General features: G+C 45.9%; 1 protein-coding gene across 3 annotated transcripts in view; it reads right to left on the bottom strand.

The window, feature by feature from the left end:
- SSH2 (slingshot protein phosphatase 2) overlaps positions 1–16,088 on the bottom strand; it is an 89,802-nt gene that overhangs the window by 31,107 nt on the left and 42,607 nt on the right. For all 3 annotated transcript variants that reach the window (XM_005493502.4, XM_074556794.1, XM_074556793.1), the window contains one exon: positions 1,281–1,384. In XM_005493502.4, the coding sequence (XP_005493559.2) occupies positions 1,281–1,384 (104 nt within the window). The remainder of the gene's footprint in view (positions 1–1,280; positions 1,385–16,088) is intronic.

Below are 16,088 nucleotides of genomic sequence, written 5' to 3'. Positions count from 1 at the left end.
CAGAGAGACTCAACAGCTGTTTGTGCTGCCTTGCAGAGGTTCAGCAAGAAAATCTTTGGGTTTCCTCAGTGAGGCAAAGCCGAGGCAGCAGTGCCAGGGGCTTCAGCAATGGACTTTGGAGAGATTAAACACCAAGACAGGCCAAGAGAAACTTTTTAAAGACTGCTCACTCTACTTTCACACTAAAGGACATTTCACTTCATTCTCGACCAGAAAGGCCAGCTTTAATTTAAGTTTCAGAACATTTTCTTTTGACAACTGGTAATTAATGCATCTCACCAAAGCAATCTGGGTACTGCTTGTGCTATGTTTGAGTGGAAGTATATAATTAAATGCCTTCTGACTTAAACTTTTTTCTATAAATATGTTTGCAAACAGATTTTGAGGTGGCCACTCATCACATACATAACTCTGACAGATGCAGAGGTGGATGACTGTCTGATGGTGTCAAAGTACAAAGGGATATACACCTGGAACCAAACCAAATCACATTTTTCCTGGCCACCTTCTAGCAAAGCACGTTGACTCCTGTCTCTATTTCTATCTCTGTCCCATTTGCAAACATCTGAAGGTCTCAACTTATTTTGTTTCCTGCCAATTGCTTTATGGAAGGGAAAATTCCCCACACTATCACCTGATGCCTGTAAAACACCACCAGTGATTAAGCACCATATAGCCAGTGAAAAAACCCTACCCTGAAATGTTTGAGTTATGATATTGAGAGCAACTTCTCAAAGAGAGTCAAAGCAAAAACACAAATCAAACTTCCAGCAGATAAAGGAGGTGGAATGATAACCGACTCTCTATTACTCACTCTGCTCACACTTCTGAGAAGTCACACTGACTTTGCTCAGAGGTTTCCTCATCCCCACATGGAGGTAAGCCTGGTAAACCTCCTTCCTCTCCTCCATCACAACTGGTTCCTTTCAGATTAGGGAGGACAATTACTCACCCAGTTTCACAAACTCAGGTTTCTCACTGCAGTGCACAAAGGTTTTGGAAGGCAATCCTCCCCTCCCTCTCTCATATTGAAATTACAGGATGATATTTTATCATTCTCAAGTCTCCACTGCTTCCCTGATGTCACTCCTTTGAGGATCCTGTTTGAACAGCAGAGTCTTGAAAACTTTCCCTCCTGTCAGCACTGAGCCTGGCAGGCCAGGCTTTCATACACACGTGGGCCAGACAAACGTGTGTCATCAGGTGAGAGTGAGCTCAGGAAAGGTGAACTCTGGAACAGGAGGGAGCAGACAAGGCCCAGCCATCGATACCACACTCACCTGCGTGTTTGTTGCGCCTGTGACTGATCCTGGGGGTGGATGACCCATTTCCTCGTGGCAGGAAGAGAGCTGCACCTTTCACAGTGAGGAAGCTTTCGCTGATGCTGCAAGGGAAAAGACAAACAGGGAGTGAGGAAAAGTGTCTTGTCTTCAAAAAGGAAAAAAGCTATGAACAAGACAGGTTAAAGGCACTGAATGCATGCTCTGTTCTTTGGCAATGAAGTGATTTAGACCAAATCATTCTGCTGGTAAAGAATTTCTCCCCATGTAAGTACTGCAGACATTCAAAGCATAACTGAGAACAACACAAACAGAGAAACACTGAAAAGCAGAACAGATGCTGGTGCCACTCTGCCTGCAGAGGTGCAACCTGAGCAGGCAGGGGGGATTAACCTATGGCTACATTTTCGATCTGAAAGTCAAGATGACAGATCCACATTTCTAAACGGTGATGAATAGAACAAGCCCACGCATCTGGGTAATTATGGACTCTGTTAACCCTGAGCTTTGTGGTTCAGACACAGCTGATGCCCCGCAGAAACAAATGTATCCCTTCAGCAGTTAGCCAAAAGAAAATTAGTGTACACAAAAGATTAAGAAATCATAAAACTGCTCTCTATGAGTTGTATGATGATTAACTCTTAAAGACCTATAAATCAGGAAAGCAAGAAACTGTAATGCTGTTGAAATCGGCCATCACTTCATAACTTGATTTTGCCCTTTCTGAAGTCACATGAGGAGAGAAGTTTGTAAAAAGGGGCAATAAAGAACTCCTGATTACTGAGAACAGCTGGTATTTTAAGCACATCTTCCAGCCCTGTTCTTGCAGATGCTGTGGTTCGTGGAAAAAGCAAGACACGCTGCAGATTCTGCACTGCAGCCATCCCGCTGCATACTCGAGGGCTCCTGCTTTTCTCAGAATTGATAAGACAATCCTAGAGGCTTTGAAGAAAGCCAGAAACAATTCTCTAGTCAACAGGATGGGTGATGAATATGATAAGACAGGATGGGAGAGTCTCTGGCATCGTGCATCCCAACAGCTTTGAAAAGATGCTGGCTCGTCCTTCAAGACAACTCTTGTCCTGAGCAAGAGGTTAGGAACATTTTTATTCCTTTCTCCACTTAAGCAAATATCAAACCTAGTTAGTTATTCCTTTCCTCTAAGGGATGAGGACTGGGAAATTAATAGAGTAAAAAGCCCTGCATTATTTGGGGTTGACTGCTTTAAAAAAGGATTTTCTGACTACATTTTTAGAAGTAAAAGAATTAGAAAAGCTTGTGTTAAAGTTGGATTTCCCCCTAAGCTCGAGCACATTTCTGGGCACCTCTCCATTTTGCTGCCAGGGATATAAAAAATGAAGTTTTCCAAGCTCCAGAAAAGCAGATGCACAGAGTCAGAAAGACTTTTCTCAAGGCTGCAGCACATCCCAGTGTTTAGACCCTGCTGTCATAGCCTCAACACTCCTGAGTGACAAAGTTTCTCCCAGAACTTTCTTCCTAAAATTGAACCAGATATCAAACATGGTCTGGATGTTTCAATAAAAACAGAATTTTGAAAAGGAGAAAATCACTCATCCTAAATTAAAATGGAGCAGAGAGTTCTCTACTTACATTAAAGTTAAAACCAAAAAATATAAGTTCATTTGGCACACTGAACCTGTTTCCTTAGACCATTCTCACATTAAAAAATTTGACTGAGCCTTTCTAGCTTTTGTTGACAAATAAATCCTCTCCAAGTTCTCAAGGTACACAGTTTCTTACAGCCTGAACTAGAAAAACACCGAGTTATCTTAAGGATACTTAAAAAATAATAGTAGTATTATTAATGATAAAAATAAATTCTCCTCCTCCCATTATAACCTCACCACAGAAGAAAGCTGTTAAAAGATGTTAGGCTGCAGAGGAGGAGAAAGAATTCAGCCCTCACAGACAGCTTTCACACTGTTCATTTTATCAGCAAAGCCAACCACTAATATTAGCAATCCTTTAGCCTGTGCCTGAGGTTCCCCCAGAAGGTGGAATTAGCAACTATTTTTAGTGGATAATGTAGCATGCAGCTAAGAGGGCCAGGAGGTTAAAAACCTTCTCAATTCCATCACTTTCCCTTATCACCAGCTCTCAGCCACCAGCCTGGAAAGGAAAGAGCAGCAGAACTAAAGAGATTCCCTTCAGGTGCATCCTTCCAGGAGGCCACCTCCTCTCCTAAGGCCAGGGGAGCCTTGTTTTGGGCCATTAACCACGGGCTTTAAGTGTAACTTGGTAGGACTAGGGAAAGGGAAAGTAATTTCCCATACAAAGGGCTGGAGCAGCTGAAGAATGTGGCACAGCAGATCATTCTTGTGGAACAAGGAGGTGAGGCAGGGAGGGCAGGAGATGGGCATCAGCACTGCTGGGAGAACAGCAGCTCCACCGAGACAACAGCCTCGGGCCAAATCCAGCTGTGGGGACACTCCCTGTGCACCTCTGGCACCACCTGCCCTGAATTCTAAGCCCAGATGCATCAGTGTCCAGAAAAGAAACCCATAATACACACACACACACAACAAAGCTCTTGCTTTGAGAGTCAAGCAGTAAACAAAATCTTGGGACGGAAGGCAACACATTCATGGGAAAGTCCAAGTAGCTCTAATACTAAATTCAAATTCAGCAGATGCTGATTTTGGTGCCTGTGATGCACTACATGGACAAAAAAAAGCAATCACTGGCCTGACATCCTCTGTGCCACACTCAGATGGCTGCTCCATTTGGGTCCACCCTGGCATGACCTTCACCTAAAGCTCGTATTTCAGATCACCTTTGGATGCTGTCCCTGATTTATAAAGAAAAAGGATTCCTTGGGTGGGACACCAACAGCAGGCTTCAGTCTGAGACACTCCAAAACCACAAAAGGTAGAAAAGATGGCTGTGAAAAGGGCAATTAAGGCTCTAAACAAGCGTTGCCATCCACTCCTGATTTCACCCTGCTGACAGCTCGATGGCTTCCAAGCATAACGTGGGCTTTGAAATACTTCACAAAATCTGGCTTGCCAGAGCCTACAGGAGCTTCAGAGCTCTTTGAAACACTGTCCTGGAACTGACTGGTGTTAAAAGACACTCAACGTGCTTAGGGGAGAAGTTGAGCCCAGGACAGCAGAAGACAAGAAGCCAACTTGGCTCAGGTTTAACAAAGCTGAGCTGGGTTTTATCAGCACCCCAGGCTTGTCATCAGTTGTCTGTACTGCACAGCAGGTTCTGTCAGGAGAAGACTCACTCAGGAAAGAGTTCACAATCCTCAGCACTACAGCTGGGGAAAAACCCTTCTGTTCCATGTTCACCTCTGCAGTGGAGCAGCAGCCCCAAGGGCACCAGTGATGTGCTGTTTGTAATTCCCTGCTCACTGGGAAGAGAACCAGTGCAACCAGAAGACTTGAGCTATTTCTACAGAAATCACTACTTGTACCAATTTTTCTCCCAGGCAGAAAAGATTTCGTAGAAATTGTCCAAGTCACATCAGAATTATTTAATGCCTTTTGCACAAAAAGCACAGACTCTGCCCTCAGAAGGCTCTGTTTCTAACCAGCAGTAACAGCTGGAAACAGAAGTGATTCTGTGCTCCCTGATGTGCTGCCTGGGGCTGAGCTCCTCCTGCACAAGGAAATCACTGCACAGCTCAAACTAAATTCTCATTATGCTACAAAATGAGATCCACACAGAACTTATAGATGGCAAACAAAGAATAAATGCCTTCCCAGATGTTACACTGCACAGCTCCATTCATAAACTGCAAGCACAAACACCAAATACACTGGTTTGAGGACATAAAAGAGAAAGTGTTACTGGTTTAGGGCTGTGCCAAAGACATGTGATAAATCACTGGATGCACTGTCACGACCCCCTGGACAATGCCTTCCAGCTCCCAGCCAGGTGAATCTGCACCCCTCTCCAATTTCATTGAGAAACCCTCAGTCCTCAGTGTAAAATACTCAAAAAGGAACTTTGCTGCTTGAAACTGCTTTGAAACTGCTTCACAATGGAAGGAGAGAAAACCTTTTTAGGAATAAGGCAAGGAGGCACCTGAACAGCTGCTGGCAATGCTTTATCCTAATAAACACTTAATTAAGCTATTGAGAGCCTGAGGATGACTTTCCAAAGCCTGCTCTCCTCACTCATGGGAGCAGCTCCTTACAGCAGGCTCTGTCCTGTCCAGCCCAGCCCTTGGTGGGGCACTTGCCAAGTAGCACAAGCAGAAATTGGCACCATTCCCTGTCAGGCTCGGCAGGAGAAGTCCTTCCATGCACATCCTCCCACACAACAGGACAGGTCAGTGTGGCAAAGGCCAAGCCCTCCCTGTGCTCTCACCTCCTTGCAGCCATGCCCAAAGCACACGGGCACTGCATGTGGTCACATCCTCCCACCCTGCCCACCCTAATCCTTAGATGAAATGGGAGCCTGAAAAGTGGTGGTGGGGAAAATGAGGGTATCAAGGTACTTCACATTTGAATGAAGTCCACTACCTGTACGAAATACTGAAATACAATTTCTCTTAGTGGGTATTTATTAACCAGAGCACTGCAGAAAAGAACTCTGATGCAGCTACAATGGGATTTCAATGCCAAGCCTGGCTCCAGCTGTAGTCCCCATGAAAGAGAGCTGTGCAGTCCCTCAAGAGCCCCCCAGATTTTGCCCTAACATGAGCAGCCAATGCTGCCTTGCACACTCAGCTGCCTGCTCAGCTCCATCATCCTCCCCTAATCCAGCAGCTGCAAAACTCCAACCAAACAAAAAGGAAATTCCAAGGCTGGCAGGAGTGGCACAGCAGGCACCAACACTGAGCTCATTCCCGAGGTGTGGAAGGAGGGAGAGAGGGCAGCTGGGGACGTGTGAGTGAGCTCTGGAGCAGCCAGGACTGCAAGAACAGCAATTCCCCTGCAGCCTGCTGATTTTTTCAGCACCTCAAGCCACTTCCCTCCCTCTCCCTGCTCCCCTTCCCAAACTGGCTGTCTCCCCTTCTCCACAGGCAGGCACACCTGCTCTGGGGGCAGCTCCCACTGCCAGCCTCCCACCCCTCACCTGCCCACAAGAAAAGTCCAGGTTAATAAAGCATCAGTCCCACAGCCAAGGATGATGTGCAGCCTGGCAGCCCAGGGCACTTCTCCCTCAAACACCAGATAAAAGCATTGCATTCCTCCAGCATCCCTCCCCAGGGAAGTGCCTCCTTCACCTTCACTGTAGTTTGTTTTTCAATAAACAACATCCCCACTTCCCTTGTTTACTTTTTAAAGCACCTACTTTAATAACTGCCTACAGTATTAATGAATTAAAGAGAGGGAAGCAATGTTTGGCTTCCAGTTTAAACCTTTGCTCCTAGGCAAGGGATTAAGGTGCTTGATTCTCTCCACACAGAGGGCAGATCTCAGAGCTGTGTAAAGCACAATACCAGGTACTAATAAAGAAAACCCACCAAAACCATACAAGGAAAATGAAAAGGCAAGGATAACTCAGGATTGCCCTGCACTGACATTTGTATTATCAGGGTCAGCAGGCAGCAAACACAGACGAGGAGAGGCTTCTCTGATACCCAAAACAGAAGCAAACTCGGTGCCGAGCAAAACAAGAGCCACAAGTTACAGAAAAGGGGTCAGTGACACTGCCAGCAGAGGTGACCCCCCCGAGGGCAGGGAGAGAAAAGGGAAGTGGTTCACCAAAGGCCATCTCTCAGCACTTCTGCAACTGAAGAAACAGCCCAAGGAGAAAAACAAACTGAGCGTGGGAACCCACTTGGGCTCAGAGGTTTGACGCAAACTGCATTTTTAGCAACATCTGCATTTGTGCCTTTTTTTTTAAAAAGGAACTGTCTGCAGGCACTTCCTCTGCTCCAAGGTGGGGCTCCCCGGAGAGAGAACTCAGCTTCCATGACACACACACAGGCATCATCACAGAGGGATCTGCAATGCAACTGTTACTCATCCACATGAACTTACCCACTGATCCCTTCTCACTAGCACCAGGTCACCTTTTCCCTTGTTTTGGGCCCTAATATGGACAACTTCTGGAACCAACTAAAACAACACTTTGCTGGAAGACAGTCAAAGGTGAGGATGGATGGGTGTGAATCTGAATTCCAAAGGACTAATTTTTCTACCTTGCTCCAAGCAGGGAGAGAATTTCTGCTGAATTCAGAGAGGGTACAACTTGCCAAGGGAACTCTGATGACCCCAACTGTCTGTGTAAGTGAAGAATAACTGCTTCAGGTGCACAAAACAACCACACTCAGACACAGTTTCAGAGACAGGATCAAAACAGCTTCAGGTCATCCCACCAGGCTCTGGGGGGCTTTGATACCTAACTCAACACCCAAGTGAGTTACAAGCCTGCAAGTCACACCCGCTGCTGGAACCAACCACGACATGCCATTAGAGCTCCTCTGCCACCAGATAATTGAACTGAGCTCAGAAATACCTCTGCAAACTTGGGCAGCTTGGGTATGCAGGAGCAGAGCAGTGGCATCCTTTGGAGACAGCACAGAAGACAACAGCTCTGGGCTGAGAAACTGATCCCTGCCAGAAACTCATCCCAGCCTTGCTGCAGGCGAGGGGAGCAACAACAGCTGCTGTTTGCAGCCCAAGATTTCAGCCCACGCAGCTGCGACAGGGCTGCGCTGTGCACAGACAACCCCAACCACCTGCAGCATTCCTCTGCCTCCCTGCCCCAGCCTTGCTCTGCAGGGCTGAGTTTCACACTCCCATCCAATGCATTCCCTCCCAGGCAGGGCTGGGATTTATTCCTTACAGGCAAAGGAAAGCAGACTGGGTTTTGTTTTAAGCTGATCAGCATTGTATGCTGTCTGAAGGAAGTGAAACTCCATGCGGGTTTCCTGTTTCCCCTCACACACTCTTGGCCTAGAGATGAACCAGCTCAACGAACTCCTAAAGGCCAGGCAAGGCAGGCAGAGCCCTGGCAGGGACATCAGCACCCAGCCCCGTGCCCAGCCTGCTGCTGGCAGCCCCAGGCTGGGTTTCACTGGGCTGCTGCTGAGTAACCCTGACACAGCCCTCCCTGTGCCACCCGCTGCCCAGCCTGTCCCCATCACCCGTGCCAGCCCCCAGCGGCCTGGGAAGGGAGGGAATGTCCTGGTGCTGAGGCTGGGGAGAGGGACATGTGCTGAGCTGAGCTGTGGCTGCTGTCACAACCGAGGAACAGACTTGGGGCACACCCCGCTCATGACAGATCACCAGGTAATGATTTATTTCACTGAGCACAGGTTGTAGGATCACCATGGAAGCGAAGAAGGGAATAAAGCAGGAATGAGTTAAATTATCACAGACTGAAAAGGACTCATTTTCCATGCAGCACAAATAGCAAAAAGCTTTACTGCCCATCTCTCTGGCTATGCAGCACAGAGGGAGTCCCAGCAAGGCATGTGTTGGTGACCCATGTTTAGCCTCTGAGGCAGCTTCAGAGAATCCATCCAGAGAGAAAGCAAAAGATTCCAAAAAGCAGCAGCAAAACAAGTTGTGCAAACAAAGCCCTGATGTCTCTGGAATTTGAGACTGAAGATATGCACAAAATCGTTCTTCCTGCAGTCCAAGCACGAGCACGGCAGCTCACGGACTAGGAAGGGGGTGGCTAACACAATTAGGATGCTGATTAAGAAATCTGGGCACTTGGTGTTTACAGAAGAAATCTGATTCTTTGCACTTTTTAAAGCAAGAGACCCAGACCGGAAGAGAGACCATGAAAGGAATTTGTTTTACACGATAGTCCCCAAAGGCTCCCAGGTCTCCAAGTCAAGACATTCCCAGATGAAAGCTCTACATGACATTCTTCTTGTGCCATATACTGTTTAAACATCCTTTGGGCATTTTTAATGCATACCACTGGGTTCATGGAGCAGGACAGCAGCACCCAGGAGAACACTCCACAGCGTTTTACCACCACAGCTCAGCCTGCCCAAAGTGAGCCAGCTGCTGTGGTACCAACAAAATGCTTTAACAAATGTGTTCTTAGAAACACTTTAATCAACATGAAAAAAACTTCCTAAGGATAATCTATCGCATCAAGGAACAGAGAAAAATAACCACCAGCTTTTTGATTAGTTAATCTTCAGGAAGAACACCCCTCTGATTGACACATACTTATCTTTTTTCTCTCCTAATTAACACAGTCTATGTTGATTATCTTTAAACCACACAGTAATCTCCCCTGCCACCAGAGTTTGAAAGCACTGCCTTCATACACAGCACGTTTCTTTTTAAACCTTAAATGACAGCTGACAGACCCTCCAGCAGTTAATTAACAACCTGGTCTCTCCCCACTACGATTAAACGCATTTAAGATGAGATATTTTATAATTATTTTATAATAAATTTTTATGCCCGTCTCCCTGCATGTCACTGTCACAGACCTGACCATGTTTGGCCTGACTGGCAGTGTCCCACGAGAAGGACCCATCTGCTTTAAATACAACTGTAACACAAGTGACAGGAGACACACCGAGGTCAACTTACTGTCCCCCTCCCTGCACAGCCAAGTCCAGGCCCCCCTATATTTAGACAAAGAATGTCCAGCACTTTACAGATGGAAGGAGATCACTGACTTGCATGAGGCCTGGCCAGTGCTGGCTGCCTCCCTGAGATGGGTGTGAGCAGAGGTGACACGTCCCCAGCACCCGCTCAGGGCAGGGCACGCTGTGTCCCCACTCTGTCCCCAGCAGCCACAGCTCCCCCAGGCACAGCCCCAGGATGGGACTGCTTCAGGAAGATGCTGCTCTGTGTTTTTCTGGTCTCAGTGGTTGTGGACAGCACTGAGCATGGTTCTGGTCAGCCAGGGAGCAGAGCTCCTGCTGCCTTGAGATGCAGAACTGTGCCAGGACTTGGCTCTGCAGCCGCCCCAACCAGGGCATGGCATGGAGGAGTTACGCTGGGGAAGCTGCCTGGCTCTCGTCACAGCCTTGTTGGCTGCCCTCAGTAAATACATTAAGAGACCCCTGTAAATAGAGCACCAAAACAAGGACCACTCTGTCTCTGCACAAAGAAATCAATGCTGAATAATAAGCCTTTTCCTCCTGCTAAGAAGAAGCAGATGCTTGTTTACCAAAAGCATCAAAAATCATCAAGAGGCTGTTGGATTTGACTCATAAAAATATAGAAGGAAGTTATTTGTTCAGTATTTTAACTTCTGCAGCACTCAGCACTTTCAATTTTCTCTCATTCTTACTGCATCCTCCCCATGCAATGGTATTTGATCCCTGAATGGCAGTTTCCAGCAGGAACAGTAACATCAGTTTAGGAACGACTGTCCCTTTAGATTAGCAAAAAGGACAGTCAGCAGTAGCCAGTGATGTGAGATGGTTTGTGGGCTGTTTCACAGAGAACTGCCACGTGCCAGGTTTCTTTCAATAGGTTTTGATTTGAAACTGGAAGTCACAGGGAGCTTTACCTGCTGTGATGATCCAGCCAGTAACTGGGCCATTGATCTGCTCCCCCTTGCAAATACACCAGAGACTTTATTTTAGGGAACAGGGAAGCTACACTTAAGGGAATACAAACTTAAATGTGGCTGCAACTAATAACTTGAAATTTTAATCAGCTAGAAGTAAAGAATCATCAAAGATAAAGGATCAGAAACATTTTATACTTGGAATAATTTAATGGATTCTGTGCCCTCAAAGCAGGGCAACCCGTAGAAGGACAGTTCCTTGCACAAAGCAAGGTCAACACAAACTTCAGATTCGATTTAAAGCTGCAAACCAAAGAAGAAACACAGCTTCACTGTGGGCTCAGTGACCCAGCACTGGGGGAACGGGGTGACAGCCTGGAGAGACAAGGCTGCTCATGCCCAGGAGCTCAGAGCACACCTACCCTGACAGCAGCCACAAGAACCACTCCAACATCCTGCTGCTGGAAGTGACAATCAGCCTCCGGAGCCATCAGGAAAAGCTCTCCAAATCAGTCCAAGAGATATAATTATGATCCATTTCAAAATGCAAGCTCAGCACCACTTTCCAATCCAGCTCTTCCCCCCGCGGATGTTACAAGTTCTTCCTGGAGACAACATCCCTTGTGACTCTGCTTTTTCTTTTGGTGCTCTGAATAGGGATCAGCTTACCAGGAGTCCTTTATTCCCGATATAATTTCCATTAATCACTCACCATACACCACTTTAAACAGAAGCTGACAGACTGTGGGATGTCTAACACCAGCACAGCATCTCCCAACTTAAATAAAAGCTGAAACGAAGGGCACCCTAAGAGGTAAAAGGAACTGGGAGATTCTAAACAGGAGACAAGAAAACTTCTTCAAAATGTTCCTAAGAATTGAAATGTTTTTATACAGCTACTTTAAATACAAGCAGGGAAGCAGTTGTGTGAACCATCCACTCTTCATGGTATCTGCTCACAAAAAAAGTAAATTAAAGAAAAAACAGTAAAGTGCTTCATTCTGAAGCATCACCCTGCAGTTTTGCATTTGTGATTTCTCAGCACAGCTGCAAATTAACCAATTCTTTTAGCACCTCCATGCAACTTTCAGGGGGATGTCAATGCTTTACTTCAAAATGCATATAAAGGAGTTTTTAACTCAACATAAAAACCCTGCGTAGTTTTGCTGACTAAGACTCAGACTGGAAACACATTAAATAAAAGTTTTATTTTCCAGGAGTTTGAACTCAGAAGAGTAGAGATTCCAGATGTGTTTATCCCTGCAAAAGTCAGGTGCTAAATTTCAGCAGAATTAGCACTTTAAGCAGTTTGGCAGCCAATTTTCTGTGGTTAACTCAGGTCTTCGTATTTCCTAAAAGCATAAGAAACCCCTTTAAAAATCACACATTAAAGTAGAAAGACCATCAGAATACTAAACACTGCTATGTACCACAGAACCAGCAAAGTCTCTAACAAGAACACAGTGTACTTTAGGGAAAAGGCTCTTAAACAGCTTTTTAAAAGGCTCCAGAATAGATATTTGCTTAATTTCAAGCTAGAGAGCCTCTCATAGAACATTTCATTATGTACTTGAAGGAACTAAGGACAAAAGAGTCAGGCAGATTACAGCAGTGTCAAGGTTTTGCTGGGACTGTGCTGGGAATCTGAGTGATGTCCTGCTCCATCTCCTGAGCCAAAATGCAGCTCCTGGGCTGGCTCAGCACCCCCGGTCCTGCTCACACACACTGGGCACAGCATCGCCCACTATGGGCTGGGTATTTGTGCCACCCCCACTTGCTATCAAGGCACATGGATATCCCTCTCTTGCTTTCTTGCAATTTCCTCATCATGGCAAACCAACAGGAGGGCCAGAAATGGTGCTGACAAACTGTTTGTTTTTATTTAGACTGTCTCTCAGCCTTTGCGCCACAGAGGAATGCGGCTGCTCCACTTCGCATTTGTTTTTTGATTTCTCCATCTCTTTTACAAAGCAAATAAAGGGGGAAAAAAACAACAAACCAACCCTAACAATAACAACAACAAAGCCAGTGACAAGCTCTTCACACACCACCATGCAATGAGCCCTTTAAAAACCCAAACAAGCTAAACAAACAAAAAAACCCAGTAAAACTCCTCCCACAATTTGGGTTTATTTTAATTCAGTATCGAGTTGCAGAAAGCAAGCAGGAAACTAACAGGAGGACAAAAGTAAGACTAATGATAGCTTTCTACACATTGTGCAAATGGGATTCCCCCTTACTTTGCAACTTGACCAAGGTAAATTTACCATTTGCTAACCAAAATGACCCTACTCCAGTCCCACCTGCCTGGAGTCTCACAAAACACCACAATACACCCAGAACACAAGCCACAGGAACAGCCCTCTCCAAAGCACCCAGTTGGGATTCTGTAGGAAAAGAGGCTGCAGGGCAACCAGAGGCTCAGAGAAGCAAATTTATTCTCTTCATGCTGGCAAAGAAATCACAGGGAGCAAGGAAATCCAGCACAGGATACACAATAACACCACAGTACAGAGAATTCCAAGCTCCACTCAACAGGGGTCCCAGTCCACCCTGGGCACCTCCAGACAGCTCTGGACCTTGGCATGAATTTCCTCTGATCCACCTGGGTGCCCCCACTAAAGCCACACTGCAGCAGCCAGATCTGAGCTCCTCCAGGGAAAAGCTGGAAGTTTAACAGGGAAACCAGATCCCAACCTGTGGTGCTCCCAAAGGGCAGGAGCCAGCCCTGCCTGCTGGGACAGCATGGAGCTCATTAAGCCATTGTGAGAAGTGTGTGAACAAATGAAAGAGTTCGCTAATAAGTGACAAAGATCATTTGTTTGAAAGAAAGGACTAAATCATTTCTGGTTCAGCAGTCTGGATTTAGCCTACTTGTAACAAAGGTGTTTTGAGGAAAAGCATTCTGCTTAAATGGCTTATTGCAAGTAAATCAGAGAGCCCAAAGAGCTGAACATGATGTTGATGAGGGGCAGATAAGCACTGGATAAACAGGAATATGCACTGAACAAGGAGCCTGTCACCTCAATATAATAGAAGTGCCCAAATTTATCAAGTTGCCAATCACAAAAAAATGCCAATCCTACACCAAGATCTTCCAGGTTGGATTCCTGTGTCACTCCCAGCCTTCAGCAACTCTGGGACTTGTCTTCTAAGTTTACCTTTACAGGCTTTTCTTCTCCCCAGCCTCCCTCAACCACAGGCTGATGTCCTTGAACCAGAAAGCTGCTGTCTGTCACAACACACTTGGTTAATCCCACACAGCCCAGCATTAGGTGGCTGCAGAACAGCTCTTGCCAGTCTGCAGCTCCTTCTCAAGCTGCTGGACTCAAGCACTGGCCAAGCTGCACATGCAAAGCACAGGGGTGGCTTTGGAATACTCCAGCAAAAGCACAAGTGTTTACTGTTAAGCACAAGAGTGAGTTTTGCTCCATGTGTTTGTGAAAATTTCACTCTTCAACCAGCTGCTATGAAACACCATGGCTGGAAACTCAAGTTGCAGATTTGCTCTGTACACATTTCACATGTTACACTGGAGAAAAATATTTGCTGAACTAGTTTTAAGCACATACAGGCTGATAATTTAAATGCTGTTTGTCAGACCAATACAGGGGAGACAGCAGCTCTTCAGAGCCTACTGCAGAATGGGATACAGAATTTTAAACTTTCTCTGACCCCACAAACACTAGTCAGAAGCAACTGTCAAGAAAGTTAGCTTGAAGTTGTTTTAAAAACAATGAAGCAATATTTTAACCAGAGGCTCTGTGATAAAGGTGCAAGGACAAAGAATCCTGAAAAAAAAATCCCAGCCAGCTATTAACTGGCCCCAAAAGGTCTTTTTCTGCTGATAATCTCACTGGGGTCCTTCTGCTTTGTGGTCTTTACAAAAATCTCAAGCATTTCCAGAGACAGGAACATCTGCAGATGTTTCAAGACAACACAATCTCAGAGTCAACTCTACCATTTAAATCCTTTTAAAACATTAATTTGGCAGCCCAGCAGCGTGGGCTTCCTAACTAAAACATATTGCTCAAAAAGAGTGCTGGCGTGGGGGGTTTGTCCTTGAAACACTGGTTTGTGGCTCAGGTTTTGATTTGATGTCTGATAACCATCTCTGTCTCTCTTCCAGCCCTTACCAGGAAGGATCGCTGAGACAAATACCCACAGCTTCCAGGGGAATAAAAGGAAAAGCCAAACAGGAAAAGTAGTTATGAACAATACAGCCCTGGCTTGGTTAATGATCAACTCTGCACAGACCATACCACTTTTATGCAAATACCACAACCTATTTGAACAGTTTTCAGTAATCAGTGAGTAGTAAGAGGCCTCTTCAGCATCGCATTTGTTTCATCACAAGCAGTAAAGAAATAAAGATGAGAAATCCCCGACGACTCTGCTCTGTCAACAGGAAGCCCATGCACAGTGCAGGGTGAGCTCAGCTGTGTGGAGGGGTGGGCAGGAAGGGGAAGGGGTCAGGTTCCCCTGCCTGCACATTCCCATCACATCCCTGATGGAGGATGAGGCTGCTTTCTGCAGCCCTACAGACCCAGAGCACACAATGCATGTTTGAATGGAGAAAACAACTGCTGCAGCCCGCCCTGATCCTGCCAGGCTCTACAAGACATGAAAGGCTCATCAGCCACTCTCTGCATTTCAAGCACTTCCAACCAGAGCAACCCTCAGCTCCAGTCAGAGCTGACAGTGCTAACTGGAATGACTCTGCTGATCTTCCAGGCTTTCTGCAGCAGTTTCCAAGCATCTCCTCCTTGGCTTTTAAATATCATTGATTCTCAGCACAATGGTAAAATACTCACAAAGCTACAGTGCTTTACAATGGCACAGAAGCAATTAAAGATTTCCAATAACATGCTGCTCAGAGGATTGGGTCTGATTGCTGAATGGTCAAGGGTTTTGGCAGCAATCACACTGTAAGGAGATAAAAACGTTGTGAGGCTTTCCATACAAGAAATAAATAAATAAGCAGCTCTCCAAAGAATGGCAACAGCAGCCACACACCTATCCAAGTTCCTGACTTGGCACTGGGCACAATTCAAGATTAGGTGGTCATGAAATTTCCCACCTTAAAGGCCAAGGCCGTGTGACAGAGGAAAATGAAAGGGGTGGGGGAGGACAAAGGGCCAAGCAGGTTATAGCACAGAGGTGGCAACACAATGAGCCTGAATTACCCAGTGCTGTCATTTACTGTACACTTTGTAATTACCTGCACAGCCTCAGAACTTCCTCTTACACTGTCAAGTGTTGTTTCTTCACACTCGGCACACAAGGGCTATCACTTAGAAGAAAACTGATTACAGGAGAGAGCAACAGGCTGCTAAGCCAGGTCTGAAAGGACATTTTGTATCTACCTATCACTGAAAATAATTCAGTTTA

This window comes from Zonotrichia albicollis, chromosome 22 (genome assembly GCF_047830755.1).
Source record: "Zonotrichia albicollis isolate bZonAlb1 chromosome 22, bZonAlb1.hap1, whole genome shotgun sequence".
Classification (NCBI taxonomy): domain Eukaryota; kingdom Metazoa; phylum Chordata; class Aves; order Passeriformes; family Passerellidae; genus Zonotrichia; species Zonotrichia albicollis.
This window is presented reverse-complemented; position numbering and strand designations above follow the sequence as displayed.